Source organism: Perognathus longimembris, chromosome 3 (genome assembly GCF_023159225.1).
Source record: "Perognathus longimembris pacificus isolate PPM17 chromosome 3, ASM2315922v1, whole genome shotgun sequence".
In the NCBI taxonomy this organism is placed as follows: domain Eukaryota; kingdom Metazoa; phylum Chordata; class Mammalia; order Rodentia; family Heteromyidae; genus Perognathus; species Perognathus longimembris.
In genome coordinates, this window is record NC_063163.1 from 81,703,334 (window position 1) to 81,725,042 (window position 21,709).

Here is a 21,709-nt window from a genome sequence, read left to right on the forward strand (position 1 = left end):
AATCTTGGCTACCTAAGACATTCACTTCTTTTGTTTTCCTAGGTATTGGACAGTCAGATAAAGAAAGACCTGGCTGACAAGGAGAGCCTGGAGAACCTGATGCAGAGACATGAAGAAGAGGCCCACGAGAAGGGCAAAATTCTCAGTGAGCAGAAGGCGGTAAGTATGACTCTCAAAGCTCAGTTTTCCAAAGGAGGGTTTCTGAAAATATGCCAAGGATCACTCATTTGAGAAATTCCAGCTCATTCTGGTGACTTCTTTCTGTGTGATCTTGTTGAGTTTGTATGTAACAGGAAACGTCCTCTGAATCTGCTTCCTGTAAGAAAAGGAATAGGGCCAATGGCTACAAGTGGTCAGCCTTCTGCTTTTCTTTAATTAGTCATGAGGATCTGCCACCTACAAGGATGTGATCCTTCAAAATGCCTTCTCCTCAAAAAAAAAAAAAAAATACCCAATGCCCCTTTGGGTCCTCCTGAATTTCTCTACTTTTTACTTGTTGGTTTCTTTTTAGCCCATGAGAGCTATCTCAGAAATTCACTATTCTCAGAATTCACTCAGGTTCATTGTGAATACTATATCCTTATTATCTCAGACCCCTTCAAGACTTTCCATATCAGAATCTCTTAAGGGACAGTTATGAGTTGTTTTATTTATTTAGTTTTTACAATTTTAACTAGTAGCCAACCCCTGGTTCTTCTGATTCAGTAAGTTAAGGGTGAGAGGGTGATATAGGGAAACATGTGATCACTCTGAACTTGCAAATTCAATTGAAGACCCAGGTCCCATGCCACATGTGTGAGACATGGGGATGTAAGGAAACTGTGCATACCTGGGATGTCAGGTTTTCATCTAGGCACTTCTGTGTATTTGTAAAGCAAGCCCAGACATTTAGGCAGTGTGGAGACACTTAATTTCAGTTGGAAAACCACTGAATGCCATCCGTTTGAGCACTGGTACCTGTGTGCTTCAGGGGAGAGTAGTGGAGTACCTTGTTATCTTTGGCCAGCCTGCTGGCATTTCAGAGGAAACCTTGACCCTGTCCTATGTTGCCCACGTTCATCCCAGTGTGGTCTAGCAGCCTGCAGGTGAGGTCTCAAAGCTTCCCTGTGTTTCAGATGATCAATGCAATGGATTCCAAGATCAGATCTCTGGAACAGAGGATTGTGGAACTGTCAGAAGCTAATAAACTTGCAGCAAACAGCAGTCTCTTTACCCAAAGGAACATGTAAGTGTTTGGATTCAAACTGTGTACACAACTACACATTGGTTTTTTTTCTTGGTACCCAGACTCTCTTTTCCTTCTCTCTGGTGGAGCTGCAGCAAATTTAATTACTTCTGTATCTTGGCCCTGTCCTTGTATACTTGGGTAATTTTACCCTCTCTTAAATGCTCTTACTCGTGTGGCCTCTGTTTTGAATCAGGTTTTCTTAAATACCTCAAATTACCATCAGATTATAGAGTGCTTTCGTCTGTCTAATGAGACTATTTATAGTGTGCTTTCAGAAAACTGCTGCCCCTGTTCCTCAGACTTGCCTTCTGTAATCAGTAAGAGGTGATCTTGTGTGTACCCAATTGGGCCATCTATTCTCCTGTAGTTAGCTAGCTGTCCCTTGAGGGGTAGACAGCTGTAGTTCAGCAAGGACTTGTCTGTGTCCAGGAGCACTCTGATTATAATTTTTTTGTGTGTGGCCTGAAGAATTATACTCTCCAAGAATTTTATCTCTCTCTCCTCCCCTTAAAGTTTTTCCCTTCAGAGAAAAACATCTCCCCCTTAATCTAAACTAGTTTGATAGATTACTTTTTAGTTTTGGAGGTATCCTAGTTTTTGATACTTATACTCAGGTGGGTGGAGTAGTGAGGAAGCCCTGTAGAGAACTGGAAGGAATAACATCATCTCGCCTTTATTACAACTTTTTCCCAGAGTCTGTACTGGTGAGCTTCTCTAAGGAGGCCCCTTCCTGCTCTCCTGTGTAGACTCAAAGTTGATAAATAATAAAGGTCTACCAAAGGAATGAAATGTGCTCATCTCTCTGCCCTCATTGACCATACTTAACCCCATAGTGAGGGATACTGAGCAGTGATGACCGATTGGTCCTCAGGTTCCCAGGCAATGACCCTGCCTAGGAGGCCACATCAAGAATGTCCGTAGAGCACTTGATGAGGACCCACGCCTCCGCTCAATTCTGTCCATTGTCTTGTGGAGACCTGTTCATCTCTGACCTGACTTTAGTTTTATTTGGATCTTTCCACCACCCCCACCAGGAAGGCCCAGGAAGAGATGATTTCAGAACTCAGGCAACAGAAATTTTATCTGGAGACACAGGCCGGGAAATTGGAGGCCCAGAACCGAAAGCTGGAAGAGCAGCTGGAGAAAATCAGCCACCAAGATCACAGTGACAAGAATCGGTTGCTAGAGCTGGAGACAAGGCTCAGGGAGGTGAGATGCTGGGTGATCTCCCAAGAGCTTTTGTTGGGGAATCCAGGCCTTCAACCAGCCAGCTTTCAAGCTTAAAACAGCATGTACACAAGAAGCCTTGTTCATGCAGATGCCTTGAGCACGCTGATTAAGAGGGTAATCGGGCCACATGGTTCTGGATTAGCATTCTAGCACTCACCTCCACTTTTTATTCATTTATTTTTGTGCTGGTCCTGGGCTTGAACTCAGGGCCTAGGCACTGTCCCTGAGCTTTCGTACTCAAGGCTGGTGCTCCACCACTTGAGCCACCGCTCTACTTCTGGCTTTTTATAACTAATTGGAGTCCTGCTCAGGCTGGCTTTGAACCATGATACTCACATCTCAGACTCCTGAGTGGGTGGGATTACAGGCCTGAGCCACCAGTCCCCAGCTTTCACCTCTACATTTTACTAGTTCTATAACATATTTCATAGTGTTGCAAGCTACCTAACCTCTCTGAGCTTTAGTTTCCTCATCTGTAAAATATGAGCGGTGACATGTCTCCTGCCTAGGGTTGTGAGGAGATTATAGAAACCAGAAAATCAATTTAAATTTCTCCTCTAGTAGGACCTAGTGAGGGCTGCACCATGTCCGTGCTTGGAGCTTAGGAGAACAGGCTAAGGAGCAGAGCGCAACCCGTAGCAGAGATTGCACAATGACAGGGAAAGATTAAAAGACAAAACCCAAATCAGGTTTGTCTTATAGGAGGTAGTTTGCTTCAGAAATAACAAGGAAGCTGGAGAAGAGAAACCAGGTTTTTGAGAGGAAAATATAATAAATTTGGTTTTAGATATGTTGAGGTTGATTGAAGCAATGAAGTTGTATGCATGTATTACTGTGTATGTATTAATTGCCTATTGGGTGCAAATTATTAGCCAGAGTATATAGTCGTAATGACAGGCCAGATCCTGATCTTGGTGGCTTTCAGCCCAAGTGTCTTGGGTCAGCTAGCCTTGCAGAGGGAGTAGGGCTCCTGGGATGGGATTGAAGACCTAGTGTGTCATGCACAGTAGGTGATGGAATTTTTCACAGAGCAGATGACCTTTTTTTTTTTTTTTGGCCAGTCCTGGGTCTTGGACTCAGGGCCTGAGCACTGTCCCTGGCTTCTTCCTGCTCAAGGCTAGCACTCTGCCACTTGAGCCACAGCGTCGCTTCTGGCCGTTTTCTGTATATGTGGTGCTGGGGAATCGAACCTAGGGCCTCGTGTATCCGAGGCAGGCACTCTTGCCACTAGGCTATATCCCCAGCCCATGATGACCTTTTTTACTTGCTGGTCCTGGGGCTCAAACTCTGGGTGCTGTCCTTAGAACTCTTTTGCTCAAGGCTAGTGTTCTACCACTTGAGCCACAGTACCACTTCCAGCTTTCTGTGATTAGTTGGAGAGATGAGTCTCATGGACTTTCCTACCCAGGCTGACTTCAAACCGCCATCCTCAGATCTCAGCCTCCTGAGTAGCTAGGGTTACAGGTGTGAGCCACTGGTGTCTGGCCAGATGATCTTTCTAAGGAAAAGCCTTCAGTAGATGGGACTGAGACTAATTCTTGGGTAAGACTCATGTTTGAATGTGTCTTTATTTGTACTGGAATATTACAGTAAAGGTACTTCCTCAAAAGACAGGAAAACTGTGATCTCATGTTTCCTGGAGTTTCCAAGGTATGGGTCCCTTCCATTAGGATCACCTGGAGGGTCTTACAATGTAGACTCCCTGGTATCACAGTTATCTTTTAAAAACTTAAAAAAAATTATTTTAGTTTTAAATTAGTCTACATTAATAGTATTAAGGGGGCAGCGTTATGTTAATTTCATAGATGTGTGTAGAGGCCTTCAGCTTTTAAAAAAGAGAATTGGTATGTATACTACTTTCTTTTTAAAAAAATGTAGTACTGAGGAATTGAACCCAGGGCCTCATGCATGCTAGGCAAGCACTCTACCACTAAGCCAAAAATCCCAGTTTCCCACATTCTATTTTTATCCATTCATCTGTTTTAGGGCATCTAGGCTGTTTCCATAACTTAACTATTACACATTGATCTATAGTAAATATGATCGTACAGGTGCCTTTGTTGTATCCTGTCATGTAACTTTTTGGCTAATGCCCTGGAAGTGTTATCATAGAATCATAGGGTAGTTCTATATTTTGTTTTTTGAGGAATCTCTGTACTGATTTCCATGGTGGTTGCACTAATATGCATTCTCACCAATGGTGCGGTAGTATCCTTTTTCTTCGCCTCCTCGCCAACACTTGTTGTTTATATTCTTTTCTTTTTTGTTGCCAGTCCTGGGGCTTGGACTCTGGGCCTGAGCATTGTCCCTGGCTTCTTTTTGCTCAAGGATAGCACTGTACCACTTGAGCCACAGTGCCACTTCCAGCATTTTCTGTTTATGTGGTGCTGAGGAATTGAACCCAGGGCTTCGTGCATGCTAGGCAAGCACTCTATTGTTAAGCCACATTCCCTGCCCTGTTTGTATTCTTGATGGTGGCCAATCTTTAATGGAGCTTAGTGGAATGGCAGTGTCATTTTGATTTGCATTTTCTCTATAGCCAGGGATTATATAAGTGATAAAGGAAGTGGGAAACTTGAAATTAGTTGGAAGGTGGGTGGGTAGGGAGCAGACTGTCTGGGGGAGAATGATGGAAGGGATGACAGTGACCAGGAAGCCCTGGACACTTAAGTGGATGTTCAGTTATAACCCCCTGTACAGCTTTTGAAGTTTAGAAAAATAAATGGAAACGGGGAAAGAGATTTTTTTTTTCCCCCAGCAAAATCCCCTGGTGATTTGTATCTCCCCTGGAGTTTGAGAATTGTTGACCTAGTTGTCCAAAAGCCTTCCATGGTGCTCTCATTGCTACAGTGCAGGATATATTTTTATTCTTGCTGGTAGAGTCAGCCTTAAGGATGTGAGTGTAAATAATCCAGACAGATTCCTTTAGCTTGGGAGCATCAACTGGCTGTCTTTTGCCTTCCCTTTCCCAATATGTCTGTCTTCCTGAGCCTGCCCTGCAGCAGTAGCTCATCTGGGCAATTACAGTGTCCCCAAGGAAGCTTGTTGCCTCCCCCCCACCCCAGAATCAATATAGCAACCCCTCCCTCTATCCCCTAGGATGCTAGGAGAAACTTAAAATGTTTCATAAGAGGCTCAGGGCTCTATATTCTCCCTGGGAGTTTTACAGTTTAGCTCTAAATATAACAAGGCCCGTCCATCTTCTCTCTGGCAACATGCTGCTATTGAGATTAAGAGCAGAGGCCTCAGCCTCAGATCTGATGCACATGAAAGAGCCCGAGCATTCCCCTTCTCCTGTGGGTGCAGCCAAAGCTCTTCTGTAGTAAAGCATGTGGAGACTTCAAGGTGCAAAGCTCCTGGGTTCTCCTTCCATTGCCCAGGATCCTGCTCCCTAATCTATCCTTGCCCCTTTCACCTGTCTCTCAGGGTTTTGTAAAGGGGAATCAGGATTATGCAGGCTTACAGGTAGAGTCCCAGCCTGCTCTGATGGCTGCTGATATTATAAGATGCAGTACTGGCAAGCAAGGACTTGAGCCAGACTCCTGGATTTGAATGCAATCCTTGCTATGGTTGTTATAGTTGTTGTTTGTATGTTTTGTTTAGCTGTGTGATGTTTGCTCACACGCTTACTCTCTCAGTGGCACAGTTCACTTGTCTGTAAAGTGGAGGTGATAGTAGCGCCCCCCCCCCCCCAACCAGGTTGTTATGAAGATGAATGCAGTGCCTAGTATGTTCCAAGTGCTGTGGGCTACTATAATGCCATCCTGTGATCATCTTCATCTTCATCACCATACACACCTTATAGCTGTGATGCTAGCCGACATGGAGTTGTTAAGGACTCCCAGATTTAAATTACCAACCTGACTTTGTTGTTGTAGTAGACATTGTTATTACATACTAATGTTGACATTGCATAGTAATTACATAGCAATGTTGACATTCCTATTGGATACTATTACAGGGTAATGTAGTAGACATTAATTACTACATTACTCTCATTGAGTTCAAGTTTGACATTTAACTGACTTTTTATTTTACTTTTTTTTTTTTTTCCTCTAGTTGTGGGGCTTGAGCTCAGGACATGGGCTCTGTCCTTGAACTTTTTTTGCTCAAGGCTAATGCTCTTACCACTTGAGCCACAGCTCCACTTCCAGTATTCTAGTGGTTAATTGGAGATAAGAGTCCCATGGCTTTGGACCTCAGATCTCAGCTTCCTGAGTAGGTAGGATTAAAGGCATGAGCCACTAGCACCTGGCTTTTTTTTTACTTATTCCACTGGCATTTGCTTCCTCCTTTTTTCCCTCCTCGTAGCCAGTGGTTTTTAACACCTGTTTAGAAACAGAGGAGACAACCTTTCACTCCTCCCCTCTGCTCTTTGTTTTCTGTCCCATCTCAAATTAACCACCAAGTCTTGTTGATTCGAGCCTTTGGTAGTTCCTTCTTCTCTTCACCCCGATGACCTTAGGGACTGGGGAGCCTTCTCCACTAGATGTCTCTTTCGTATCCCCTAGCCTAGTGTGCCAAGTTCATACCCCACATCGCTACTGATGTTCCCCTTAGTCACTGAGCTCCCTGTGGGCAGCATCTTTTACCACTTGGCATTGGTTTATGGAACAACCTTGTCAGCCCCAGTTAGGTTAGTAGGCGTGCCATGGTCTTCCTCACTACCTTGCCTTTGTTTATCCCTCTTCTGCCTAAAATTCTTTTTCCCTTCTTATCTGCTGTTTGACTTCTTATAGATTCTTCAGCAGAAAAGATCAGATCAGAGTTACTTCCTCTCCCTCTCTGTTGTGTTCCTACAACATCCTACGTGTCCTGACCACTTGACTTCAATATGTGAGAATGCTTGGTTTTAATCCTCCCCTCCCCAAGTTGAAGGCAGAGACTGTCTTTCACTTCTATATTCATTTTTGTACAGAGAATGGCTAAGTAAATTTTGCTTAAGTGAGTGCATGAAACATTGAGTTGGATGGATGGGCAGATGGAGGGAGAGATGATTACCTCAAACTATGATATTAATGCGTGGTATCTCATGAGAATCAGTCAGAGCAGAGCAAGACTGTTTGGAAGAAATAGAATTCAACCTGATGTCCCATTTTGCATTCTAATTATAAAGGTGTCTCTTAACTAATATGATGTTATTTATATCCACTTACCTTTAAATGTCTTTCTAGTAAGGATAACTGTTATAATTTTCTTTCACTTTTTTTTTTTTGGCCAGTCCTGGGCCTTGGACTCAGGGCCTGAGCACCCTCCCTGGTTTCTTCCCACTCAAGGCTAGAACTCTGCCACGTGAGCCACAGCGCCCCTTCTGGCCGTTTTCCATATATGTGGTTGCTGGGGAATCGAACCGAGAGTTTCATGTGTAGGAGGCAAGCACTCTTGCCACTAGGCCATATTCCCAACCCTCTTTCACGATTCTTGATGTGTGACTTTTCTTTTAAAGCCTTCCCAGGCATTTGAATATTTGTAAGCGAAAGATGGTTAAAATATACAGCCTTAGTGTCCATTGGAAATGAGGTCCTGGCCTCTCCCTCATGATACCAAAATTTGGGATGCTCAGCTCTCTTATGTAAAATGGGGAATCATTTGCATGTAACCCCCACACACCCTCATGTCTACTTTGAATCTCTAGATCACTCAGATATATGTTACAATGTAAATATAGGCAAATAGTTATACTGTATTACTCAGGGAACAGTGCCAGCTCTGTACATCTTCAGGTATGTTCAGTCCAGATGTAGTTTTCTTGTTTTTTTCTGGATATTTTCAGTCCACGGTTGCTTGAATCCAGGAGTGCAGAACCAAGGCTGATGTCTTTCTGCATGTTCTCTTCATATTGATCTGAGAAACTGCTGAGCATTGAGAAGGTGGTTCCTAGACCAGGTTAAGCAGGTTGATTTGCAGGTCCTGTCTGCATTTTGTCTTCCTTTGAGGGCCACCAAGCATTTCTCTCTCTTTCTCTCTCTCAGGTCAGCCTGGAGCACGAGGAACAGAAGCTGGAGCTGAAGCGCCAGCTCACAGAGCTGCAGCTGTCCCTGCAGGAGCGTGAGTCCCAGCTGACGGCCCTGCAGGCTGCGCGGGCCGCCCTGGAGAGCCAGCTTCACCAAGCAAAGACAGAGCTGGAGGAGACAACAGCAGAAGCAGAAGAGGAGATCCAGGCTCTCACGGTAGGTCTGGGAGCAGCACCAGTAGGCTGAGAAGGTCTCAGCTAGAAGGAGCATGGTGCCTAGGATCTTTCTTCACCCTCGGAGATCCTAGGAGGGAAAAAGTGACCCACAGAGTCAGTTAATTGGTAGAAAGTGGGCTTTATAGAGTTCTCCTTCATTGGAGTTAGTATACAAGCTCAACTGGTAAATTCTGCTTTCCTTTCATCTTGAAAACTTCTTCCTTTATGTATCTTCCTTTATAAACAATCATATTTCAAGTTGGTTTTTTTTTTTTTTTTTTTTTTTTTTTTTGGCCAGTCCTGGGGCTTGGACTCAGGGCCTGAGCACTGTCCCTGGCTTCTTTTTGCTCAAGGCTAGCACTCTGCCTCTTGATCCACAGCGCCACTTCTGGCCATTTTCTGTATATGTGGTGCTGGGGAATCAAACCCAGGGCCTCATGTATATGAGGCAGGCACTCTTGCCACTAGGCCATATCCCCAGCCCCATATTTCAAGTTTTTGTTTCATCCAGACTGTTTACCTGGGTCTTTTACTTCATTGAAATTCTTTTCATTGTTATTGTGAAGATGTTGTACAGAGGTACTTAGTTTTTAAGAATTATGAAAATAATGACAATGTTAAATTTTACAGTACGGTTCATCTCTACCCCTAGTACTGGGGACTGAATTCAAGGCTTTGTGCTTGTTGAGGCAGGTACTCTACCACTTGGGTCAAGCCCTGTAGTCCATTTTTGCAGCAATTATTTTTGAGGTAGGGTCTCAATATGTCTGGGCCAGCCTGACCTGCAGTCTTCCTACTTAGGCTTCCTTGTTGGAGATGGCAGGAATGTGCCACTGCACCATTGTTTTGAATTGGCATCTCATCAGTTTCTTTTTGTCCAGTCTAGCTTTGAACTGCTGTGTGCCTTCATCTCTACCATTGAGGAGTTAGGATTATAGGCTTGAGCCATCAAACAGTAGTCTTCATACCATACTTCTGTTTTCATTTTGTTTAATTTGTGTTACTTTTTAAGTTGTAGATTTTGCTTCATGTCTTTATTATTTTTATTTTGTTTTTTATATCAGTCATGGGGCTTGAACTCAGGGCCTAGATGCTGTTCCTGAGCCTCTTTGTGCTCAAGGCTAGAATTTTACCACTTGAGCCACAGCTTCATTTTCATGTTTTTGAGTGATTAATTGGAGATGAGTCTAATGGGGACTTTTCTGCCCAGGCTGGCTTTGAACCGTGATCCTTAGATTTCAGCCTTCTGAGTAGCTAGGATTACAGATGTGAGCCACTGGAGCCCAGCTTTTACTTTTAATTCTTTTTATTAATGTATATTAATTGTACCAATGGGGTATTGTTGTGATAATTGCACATGTGCATCTGGCCCACTTTTAAATTTTTGAGATAGGTTCTCTTGCTTCAAATTTAGGATCTTTTTTTCCCTCTACCTCCCAAGTGCTGGGATTACAGCTGTGTATCAACACATGCTACATGTTTTATGTATTTTCTGTGTATCTGGTATGATCCGAATGAGAACAAATGAGAGATTTTTTTTTTCCTCTGAAGGAGACCTAGCTTTCCTGCTCTTTTTTTTTTTTTTTTTCCAGTCCTGGGGTTTGAACTCAGGATCTGAGCACTGTCCCTGGCTTCTTTTTGCTCAAGGCTACTAGCACTCTACTACTTGAGCCACAGTGCCACTTCTGGCTTTTTTTTTTTTTTTAAATATATGTGGTGCTGAGGAATCAAACCCAGGGCTTCATGTATATGTGACAAGCACTCTACCACTAAGCCATATTCCCAGCCCCTTTCCTGCTCTTTTTGAGCCTGTGCTGCTCAGCTGGAGAGAGTTCTTAATTTTTTTCCCCTGGAAGTCCAAGAAGGAGATGTGACTGCCAAGAAGACTAGGGCACTTTGGATGCCAGACTTCATACTTTCCTTCCTTTGCAAGGATGCCCCTTTGGAAAACACTGTAATTCTTGTTGTTGTTTGTCAGTTATGGGGCTTGAATTCAGGGCCTGGGTGCTGTCTCTGAGCTTTTTTGCTAGCTCTTTACCACTTTGAGCCACAGCACCACTTCTGGTTTTCTGGTAGTTAATTGTATTTTTTTTTTTTTTTTTTGCCAGTCCTGGGCCTTGGACTCAGGGCCTGAGCACTGTCCCTGGCTTCTTTTTGCTCAAGGCTAGCACTCTGCCACTTGAGTCACAGCGCCACTTCTGGCCATTTTCTGTATATGTGGTGCTGGGGAATCGAACCCAGGGCTTCAAGTATAGGAGGCAAGCGCTCTTGCCACTAGGCCATATTCCCAGCCCTTCTGGTAGTTAATTGTAGATACAAGTCTCATGGACTTTCCTGCCTGGGTTGGTTTTGAACTGCAATCTTCAGATCTCCTGAGTTGCTAGGATTACAGGCATGATCACCAGCTCCCAGAAAACCCTGACATTCTTGTAAGGCTATTTAAAGGGCCTAGTCTTTTGAGTCTAGAAAGCTGCATGAGTTTTAATGGCTAGTATCAAGTAAACACAACTAAGCATGATTTCTTATAATAACATACTATGACTGCCAGGTAGGTGGATGGGCACACTCATGCCTGCTGGTCAGGGTACCCTGTCCTGTGGTCCTGGACACAGTGTGGCTAATTGGATTCATTATTTTTTAAATGGATACCCCTTCATTCCTATTCAACTTGGACTGTGTCCCTATCTCCATCAGCTGAGATAGCACTAGGAGTGGGGTTGTTTCTATAGATGGCCATATCCATTTGTTGGTTTATGATTCACATTGTTTAAATGTGTGTGTGTGTGTGTGTGTGTGTGTGTGTGTGTGTGTGTGTATCTTTAAACTAGTTTTATTCTTTAGAAGTTACCTCCCATTGTTGGATTTGGGTATCCCATGATTTGAACCAAGTCAAGGATGTGATCTTTGATGCCAGCATCCTTTGGGACCTTTTAGGAACATAATGGCCCTAATGATACGGAATAACTCCTATAGGGAATATGCTTATACAGCTTAGATTTTTTTTCTGGGACTTACGCCAAGTGTGGATATTGATTGAGACTTTTAAGTCTCATCATCTCCATGAGAACATTCATTCAATGATGCCATGTGCTCCAATATTTTGTTTGGGAAAAAAAAGTGTCATGTCATGTTTTTGTTTATATCCTGCTTTGCTTTTAAATGGATTGGAAGCAGTTTGGAAAGATTATATGTATTAAAAAAAAAAAAAACAGTAATAACAGGACACAATAAGAATGAAAAAGCAAAGAGAAAATCAGTGCAGAAGAGAAAAAAATGGAGCAAGGCAGTAAATTGATCTGCCAAGAAAGCTTATGCATTTGCTAGAGGTGAGTGGGTGGGGAAAGATAGGTAGAATTTATTTTTTCCCTTTTATTTTCTTCCTCTTTTTTGGGGAGTCAGGGGAGAAGAATTAAGGATTGAATTCAGGGCTTCAGACTTGCTAGGGTAATGCTCTATCACTTGAACCATGTGTCCAGCCCCCTTTAGCCTTGGTTATTTTCCAGGTAGGATCTCACTTTATGCCCAGGCTGACCTGTGCCGCAATCTTCCTATTTGTGCTTCCCCAGATCTCTGAGGATGACAGGCTGATGCCCTTACACCTGCCAGTGCTCTTCCCCCTATAGCTGGGGTAACTGGTGTGCACCACCAAGCCCAGTCACTCATTGAGATGGAGTCTCTCGCACTTATTTCTTTGCCTGGGCTTGCCTCAAACAGTGATTCCCCCAATCTCGGCCTCCTCAAGTCGCTAGGCTTACAGGCTTGAGCCAGTGTTTAGCTGATACACAACATTTCCTAGCTGCTATAGGAAGACACCTAAATTTGAACCACTGTTGTTTAATGCCTTGTATATTAATATCTTGTGCCCCTCTCCCAGATGAAAGAGAGACAGCAGTGATTTAATCCAAATTTAATGAGCACTTGCTTGTGCCTAATGCTGTGTCTTTAGCCTCCCTCTGCCCACTGCCCTCCAGAGCATTGGCCTGTAATTCCTCCAGTCTTTTTCCTTTGAAGCAACCAAGAATGACATGTTTATCTTGCTCCTCAATTGGAACTGGAAAGGAAGGTGGTAGCTGTATGTTTTGTCTTCTCCCCTACCCATTTGGAAGGGGAAAGATATAAAATAGAATAGAACGTGTATTGCTGCTGTTTATCTGTGGAGAAATTAGTCCTTTAAATCCTGCCTGGCTGCGGGTTGGAATGTGCTCTGACTAGTGGCTGCTAGAAGCCTAGCACAGCAGCAAGTCACGACTTAATTTAGCTAGATGAGATCACTGCCTTAGAGCATCTCAAAAAAAATACAAAACAAAACAAAAAAGCTTCCTAGGTCTAGAGTATAGGGCTCTGTCACTTTTATACATGAAGGTGCCATGGGAAATCGGGTTGTTCAAACTGATGGCAGGGAGCCGGGCATGGTGTTGCATGCCTATAATTCCAGTACGCAGGAGGCTGAGGTAGGACAACTGCAAATTTGAAGCCAGCCTAGGCTATGTGTAGCCTGTCTTGAGGAAAAAAAAGAAATGCTTGCTTGCAAATAGCTGTTTGTAAGCCTCTCGTATGCAACTCTTTTAAGCAAACTAATAAAGGTATTCAGTATGCTTTAGTTCAGCTTTGAGTCTGTGGGCTTTTTCCTTCCTCTCTTCCTGAATGGCTTGCTTGACTATTTTAAAGAATATATTTGCTGAGAAAATTTTTCCCTGTGTTCTTTATTTTTTTTGAGGCCCACATCTAGACTCAACACAAGCATCAATCAGATTAAATCAGCCAGATCTAAAATGATCTCCCCTGAGCTTCACAGCATGGTGTTTTATCAATAAATAGGAATGGCCAAATGAACTGTTATTGCTTAATTCAGAGAGGCGTCCATCTCTTAGCATAGGAAGGGAGCAGTTACCTGGTTTGCGCCCCCCCCCCCCCCACCTACATTAGATGGAGCACAGTTAAATTAGGGCTTTCCATTAAAGGAGCCTAGCAGGGGCAACTGGCAGGCCATTGTTGGCCTTCTTAACTGCTTTCTTCCTACAAGCTTTACCAGCCCTGTTAACTACATTTGCATTGAAATCCACTTGGTACTGGAAAGCTAGGATTAACAACAGCAAAGTCAACTTGGAACAGAAAAATGCTTTTAAGATGCTTCATTTAGGGGCTGGGAATGTGGCTTTGTAGAGTGCTTGCCTAGCATGCATGAAGACCTGGGTTCAGTTCTGCAGTGCCACCATGAACAGAAGTGGTGCTATGGCTCAAGCGGTAGAGTTCTAGGCTTGAACAAAAGAAGCTCAGGCACAGTGCCGGGCCCAGAGTTCAAGCCCAGGACTGGCAAAAAAAACAAAACAAACAAACCCCAGATACTTCATTTGTCACTGGAAGAGAAGAAAAATGTTTGTTTTGGGGTCCTGGACCTGATATTATTTAAGACTGGAGTCTGCACACTTGATAGCATCACTCAGCTGTGTCATAGAACCCAGTGCTACTCTGAGTATCCTGGTAGGCATACGGTGTTTGCTTTGTGGACACCAACAAGGCCTCACAAACACGCTCTGGATTTCTGCTTCCATGTTCTTTTACTGGTCAAGCACTGAGGGGAACAACCACAAGTGGGAAGCTAGAGACCCTTTTGAGAAAATCCTTTCTCCTGCAGAGTGTGGCTAGAGTCTTCTGAACTCAACCTCTTTGATCTGTGAGAATCGTGAATCAATGAGTGCTCTCATTCCTTTACATAAACACCAATTCTTGTATCTAATGAGTTAAGCTGTCAGGTGATAGCCAAGCTGTGAAATTGGGGGACGTAAAGTGAGTCTTCTTTGGTGCTTGCTTTCACATGGAAAAGGTGGGTGGGCTGCAATGGAAGCCCAAGGGTTCTAGAACATAACCATGAATCGCAGAAAGTGGTCCCAAGTCAGAACCAGCTTCCTTTCAGTTCTGCAGGCCTTGCCTAATTCACCCCCCTTTCTTCCTCCTGTAACTTCCCGTAATATTAATGTAAGCATAGAGACACCCTAAAAAGAGCATCCTTGGCCCTTAGTCTGCCTCAATGCCACCCAGCTTCCAAGTCCTTGGACCCCAAAAGCTCCCAGGCAAACTATTTTTAGAACAATCTCCAAGTCATCATCTGATGTTTTTCACTCTGTTAACATTTGCTTTATCTTTATTTAATTTGAACTAGGTTAACACTTGTACTCTCTGGGGTCCTTCATAATTTAAAGAGTATAAATATCAATTCCCTGTAGTACTTAATAGCTAATGAGCCCTGAAATATTTCATTGAGAGAACCCAAACCTTGTCATATGTAATTTTCATTGTATATACTCGTGTCCCCCTGTCCCCCGCCCCTGCAACCTGACCCTTTTTATTTTTTTTTACTGGTACTGGGGCTTGAACTCAAGGCTTCATGTTCTCACTCAGCTTTTTCTTGCTTATAGCTAGTGTTCTACTACTTGAGCCACACCTCTAATCTCTCCAAGGTAGCTGTTTTGCTGGTTAATTGGAGATAGCAATCTTCTAGATGTTTCTGCTTAGTAGCTAGCCACTGGTGCTTAGGTATTCCCTCCCTCCCTCCCTCCCTCCCTCCCTCCCTCCCTCCCTCCCTCCCTCCCTCCCTCCCTCCCGTCCTTCCTTCCTTCCTTCCTTCCTTCCGTCCTTCCGTCCTTCTGTTCTTCTGTCCTTCCTCTTGGTTAGTCGTGGGGCTTGAACTCAGGAACTGAGCACTGTCCCTGGCTACTTTTTGCTCAAGGCTAGCACTCTACCACCTGAGCCATGGCGCCACTTCCTGCTTTTTCTGTTTATGTGGTGCTGAGGAATTGAACCCAGAGTTTTGTGCATGCTCTTCATATATTTCATAACCTTGTGTTTGTCCCTTTCCTTCCCTTTCCTTCCCTTCCCTTCCTCCCCTTTCCTTCCCTTCCCTTCCTCCCTCTTCCTTCCCTCCCCTTGTTCATTTTTTTCTTCCTCTCTCTTTCCCTCTCTCTCTCCATCCCTCCCTTCTTTTTTTCTTTTAAAGAAACATAAATAACATATTTCTTACCACTTTCTTACTCAGATCGTTGAATAGTTAAACGTTATTGGATGTTATGAGTCACTTTTACATTTTTTTACTTTTTTGCCAGTCCTGGGGCTTGAACTCAGGGTCTGAGCACTGTCCCTGGCTTCTTTTTGCTCAAGGCTAGCACTCTACCACTTGAGCCACAACACCACTTCTGGCTTTTTCTGTTTATGTGGAATTGAACCTAAGGCTTCATGGACGCTAGGCAAGCACTCTACCACTAGGCCACATTCCCAGACCCTCACTTTTACATTTTACAGATGTGCTTCCAAATCACTAGTAAAGTCAGTGGCCCTAAAGACTGCAGGTCATGATATGTACCTTCAGAGAGGATTGCCATTTGATGTGTTCAGATTATCCAAAGGCCCCATAAGGTTAGTTGTAATGAACATAAATGAGTATTAGGGATCGAAGTTTCAGACTCCAGTAGGGCAGTTCAGTGAGTTTTTAGTGGTGTTAGTTACTTGAAAATAGAAAATAGAGCAGAATAAGAACATGCAATAGCAGTTGGGCACTGGTGCCTCACGCCCGAAATGCTAGCTACTCAGTAGGCTGAGAAATGCAGGATCAAAGCCAACCCAGAAAGAAGAGCCCATGAGACTCCCATCTCTGATTAACTGGTAAAAAGTGGGACTGGAGGTTGACTCAAGTGGTAGGTTGCCAGCTAGGTAAGCAAGCTGAGCAGGTCCAAGGCCCTGAGTTCAAACCCTAGTACTGGTAAAAAAGAAAAACAACAGCAACCAAAATGGACTGCAATTGAAAAAGGAATACATTTTACTTGCAGTCCAATGCAGTCATCTCCTGGTGTCTCTAGAGAAACCAAAATCCTGTGTATCCAATGGTGCTGCATTGGCACATAGTCTTCTGTACTCCCAGGCACTGCTAGAAGACAGGTAGTGCCTGACACAGTGTAAACACTGGGGAGATCCTTATTCTGTTCTGTTGCTTAGAGAATAAGAACAGAAGACAGTTTTTGTGGGCCGGTGCTGGGGCGGATTCTTCCACTCAGCTTTCTGTCTCCAGTCTATTTTGCTGGAGTCTTGAAGACTCTTCTGCCCTCTTTATGCTTTGCATGGCCGGCTCCTCCATATCCTGTGGGTTTCCATTTAAATGTCATTGCTGCAGACAAGCTGCAGTGGACTGCCTCGTCCCAGTCTCTGTCCATTCTCCTTCCCTCTGTCTTCCTGCCCCCTTGCTGTCTCTTCCTGGCATTTGTTACAGTCTACCGCCACACACTTAGTTTCTGTCTGTCTTTACCAAGAATGCGAGTGTCAGCTGCATCTACCTGTATCTGACTACATTGTCATGCATAGAGTGTGCAGCTGATGGGACTCGTGTTAGCCAGCCTTCTGTCATTGGGACAGAGGCCCTGAGACAAATCCACTTAAAAGGAGGAAAGGCTTACTTGGGGCTCACAATTTCAGAGGTTCCGGTCCATGGACACTTGGCTTAGAGCTTGCGGCAGAGCAGTGTTTTATGGTGAGGGTGCAAGGCAGGCAAAGGAAACCTGTTCACGTTGTAGAAGCTGGGAAGCAGAGAGACAGGAAGGGGCCAGGGTCCCCAATATCTTCATTAAGGGTGTGCCCCCAGAACCAAGCCTCCTCTGTGTAGGCACCCTACCCCCTCATCTTAAAGAGCCCCCCCCCCCCATAGTGTTACAGGCTGCTACTGAGCTAATAACATAAGAACCTTTGGTGGACACTTAAGATCTACTTTAGCAGGAACACTGCAGTTTTAGAGTGGCTTTACCTCAGAGAAAACCCATTTGTTTGCTTCCAGGTCAGTGTGATTTTTGTGAACCTCAGCAGCTTCTGTTGTTGATCTCTCTCTCTCTCTCTCTCTCTCTCTCTCTCTCTCTCTCTCTCTCTCTCTCTCTCTCTCTTTTTCTTTTAAGACAGAGTTGTACTGTGTATGTCATTCCAACTGTCCTTGAACTGGTCCTTCTGCCTCCTGAGTGCTGGAATTATAGGGGCTAACCACCAAGCTGGATTCTCAAAAGCTTTTAATTTAAAAAGGGGGGCTGGGATGTAGCTCAGTGGCCTGGGTTTTATGCCCAGTACCAAAAAAGAAAAGAAAAAAAAAAAGAGACCCTACTTTTTCCTGGTGTGTGTGTGTGTGTGTGTGTGTGTGTGTGTGTGTGTGTGTGTGTGTGTGTGTGTGTGTGTATGGGTCCTATGTGTGTCTTGTAAGTCAGGAAGGGGGAAGTCAGAGAGAAAGAAGGAACATTACTAAATTATTCATCTTCTCGGAATGAAGGATAGGAAAAATGTACAAGAGTAATACTTAATCATTTTATTACTTTCCCCTTTGTCTATCAGTAGTGCACAAGTATTATGATATATATTAAAATTATTTGTTGAAGATATGGATATATGGCCTAAATACTGTTATTAACATGGTATCCATGTGCTTCTTTAACTTAGTTCTGGTGTGGCTGATTCCTTGATTAATTCATTCTTTTCTAAGAATGAATTCATTTCATTTCTAAGACAAATGCTGGGGCTGCTGTAATAGTTTTCCTGGCCTGTTTCATGTATTTGAGGGTATTGGTATGTTTATTTAGCCAGTATGGGGGTTTGAGTTCAATGACTCACCTTGAACCACTCCTTGTCTTGGGTGTTTTGATTCTTTGCATGTAAAATAGTGTTCTCCCCTGTGAAAAATTTATAGTCCACTTCTTACCTTCTAGGCACATAGAGATGAAATCCAGCGCAAATTTGATGCCCTTCGTAACAGCTGCACTGTGAGTACCAAGTAGTCAAAGATGACTAAGATACCAGGAAACTAAAACAGAAAAGGACAGTTATCAGTGGTTGGTGGGTTTTGTTGTTGCTATTTGTTTTTGCTTTCATTTTGTCTTGTTTTGGTGGTACTGGGGTTTGAACTTAGGACCTCATTTTGCTAGGCAGGTACTCTAATACTTGAGCCATGAACCCAATCCTTTGTGCTTTAGCTATTTTTCAAATAGAGTCTTACAGTTAATGTCTGGGCTGTCCTGGACCACATTCCTCTTATTTACAGTGCCTGCAAAGCTGGGATAAGAGGCATGCAGCACTCCAACCAGCTTCTGATCTTGTGAACTTTTTACCTGGATGGGCCTTGGACTCCAGACTTGCGAGCCTCAGTCTCCTGAGTAGCTAGGATAATGAACATGAGCTATCACACCTTAGTGGCTGAGTTTTAATATGAACTGTAGCTTGATGAAGATAATATGGTCAAACTTACTTATAATTTTGGGGTTCTAGATAGTCATTCTGCTAATTTTTAGAGAATCAAAACCATTCCCCAAAGCCTTGGCCAAAGACCCCAAATGTGATAGACACGTGGGTCTTCAAGGCTTCTCCGCTACTCAGAGGAGATGGAAATCTTATCTCCCTAATGGATGGAATTTGCCTTTCTACTCTGTAAACTCAATCTCAGACCCTTTGGGCTATGTTCCACTTATTGAGAGATGTGAATTCTATTAGCAGATAAGCATCATTCATAGGTTATATAATAAAGTCTGTGGTAAAACAAAGGAGGGACTGAAGTAGGTCCCTGCCAGAAGAGAGGATGGTGTCCCTCATGCTTCCAACTCTTCCTTTTTTTTTCAATCTTTTCATCAACTTACTATCTTATTAGTCCTATGTGATGACATCCTTGTTTGTGCTATTTGCATCTGTGAATGTTCAGCACGCACACATACACACATAGCTGTTTAGCTATTATAACTGAGACATTCCTCCTTAATTTAGGTACAGAATGCATTTAATAAAGTGCATAAACTATACTGATCTTAGTGCACACAATAAAACTTTTGCATATATAGACCATGGTGCAACTAAATACAGATCGTGATGCAGCACATTTCTAGTTCCTAGAAGGTTCTTCTTAGCCAAAGACTCAGTTATTCTGACCTCTGATACCATAGGTTAATTTTGTCTAATTTTGAACTTCATATAAATGGAATTCAAAGAGTATATGCCCTTTGAGGCTTAAGTTTCTTTCTTTTTTTAAATGTTTAAGTTGTGAAGTTCTTCTTTGTGGTTGTATTTGTCAACCATTTGTTCTTTCTCATTACTGTGTAGTATTTCCAGTGTGTGAATCACAGTATAGGTTTGTAATCCATCCTCCTGTTGGTGGGCATTTGGATTTTTTTCAGGATTAAAAAAAGCTGCCAGGAAGCATTCTGTACAAGTACTATGGGGGCTACAAACACTTAATTCTGGTGAACAGATACCCAAGAGTTGAATTGCTAGGTCAGGAGATTGTGGCTTTTTGGCAGACAGACTTTTAGTTTAGTCTCTATTTCCAGAGCTGACATTGGATCAGAATGTGTCTGCCTTAGCATACTCTCAAATAGATTGCTCCCATCTCTTTTCCCTTCCTTGAAGAGCTGCTGGAGAAAATTCTGTTCCTGAGCTCTTCTGCCTTGTTTTTTTGGTCCTTTTCTTGGCTTCTTATTTTTATACTAGAGTTATTTGCTATCAAATAAATACATGCTTGACAGTGATCACAGTGTAAAATATAGATAATTTTATTACTGTGATTCTTCCCTCCCATTCTTTTAGTTTTGTGATAGTCTTAGTACGTAGCACAAGTTGGCCTCAAACTTGAGCCCTTCTTGTCTCAAGTCTTCATGTGTTAGGATTACAGGTATGAACCACCAGACCTCACCTGTGATTCTCTCCCTCTTACTAAAATTTCTTTAAACTTGTATTAAAAAAAATGTGTTCCCCTGTAATTCTGTTCCATTTATCTAAGGTTATTTTTCTACTTTTTAAAAGTTTTTGATGTGAAAATGAAGAAGTTCTTATAGTTTTACTTGTATATAATTGGTATGCCATGAACTAATGAGCTGTGAAATATGTATACACCTAAAAAACCAAAACAATAAAAAAGAACATATCCATTACCCTTAAAAGTCCTGTTACTCTTGTAATTCTATCGCCCCCCCCCCACTTTTTATTTTATTTATTTATTTATTTATTTTTTTTGGCCAGTCCTGGGCCTTGGACTCAGGGCCTGAGCACTGTCCCTGGCTTCTTCCCGCTCAAGGCTAGCACTCTGCCACTTGAGCCACAGCGCCGCTTCTGGCCGTTTTCTGTATATGTGGTGCTGGGGAATCGAACCTAGGGCCTCGTGTATCTAAGGCAGGCACTCTTGCCACTAGGCTATATCCCCAGCCCCCCCCCCCCCCCACTTTTTAAATGGGTACCAGGGCTTAAACTCAGGGTCTCTCACTCTCACTTAGCTTTGTCACTTATGACTGGTACTCTACCACTTGAGCCACGCCTCCAGTTCAGCATTTATGCTGGCTAGGTAGAGGTAGAATCTCAGGAATTTTTCTGTCTGATCTGGCTTTGAACTGTGACCCTTGGATCTCAGCCTTCTGAGTAGTTGTGACTACACGTGTGAGCCGCTGGTGCTCACTAGCCTCTTTCCCCTGACTGATTATCGGATACAGTTATTTTAATAATTGTTGTTTGGATGCTGGGTGCTGAGTGAGGAAAGAGGTCGCTTCTTTAGTTCCCATGTACATTCAAGTGCCAGAAAACAGCAAGACTTATGAATCACCGAGCCATAGAAATTGGTAACTCTGTGGTAGATTTCTTTTAGTAATTAAATTATAGGATGCATTCAGAAGGCTTGCACAGGGCTTGGCTCTTAGAAAGGATTAAGTAATGTTGGTTATTCTTATTTTTATTATACTGGGCTTTATAACAATCTTTTACTGGGAAAAATGCCTCTGTATCTTTACAAAAGCTCAGAATCTACTGCTTTGGGATGCTTGGCTGTCCTAGTAGGTCTCAGTGATCACTTTTGGAAGTTCAAGGCTGCTTTCAAATACTTTAGGGGAGGGTGATAGGTGTTCCTTTCTTTTTTGGCTTGACCCAACCACATTTGTCTTTGATACTGGCAAGAACTCTCTGTAATAACTCAATTGATAAGAACACCCCATTGGCAGTTTCCACAAAGCCAGGGAGCAATAAGATTTTTTCCCCAACATTTCTATATTTTGAAGGGATTTATAAAAGGATTTGATTCAATCTGGCACCTAAAACCC

The 21,709-nt window shown here is 43.1% G+C and overlaps 1 protein-coding gene across 8 annotated transcripts in view; it reads left to right on the forward strand.

The window, feature by feature from the left end:
- Cit (citron rho-interacting serine/threonine kinase) overlaps positions 1-21,709 on the forward strand; it is a 176,565-nt gene that overhangs the window by 112,577 nt on the left and 42,279 nt on the right. For 7 of the 8 annotated variants that reach the window (XM_048342854.1, XM_048342855.1, XM_048342857.1 and 4 more), the window contains 5 exons: positions 43-159; positions 1,116-1,225; positions 2,263-2,437; positions 8,431-8,628; positions 18,353-18,406. In XM_048342854.1, coding sequence (XP_048198811.1) covers positions 43-159; positions 1,116-1,225; positions 2,263-2,437; positions 8,431-8,628; positions 18,353-18,406 — 654 coding nt within the window. The remainder of the gene's footprint in view (positions 1-42; positions 160-1,115; positions 1,226-2,262; positions 2,438-8,430; positions 8,629-18,352; positions 18,407-21,709) is intronic. The other variant, XM_048342858.1, reaches the window with a different exon arrangement.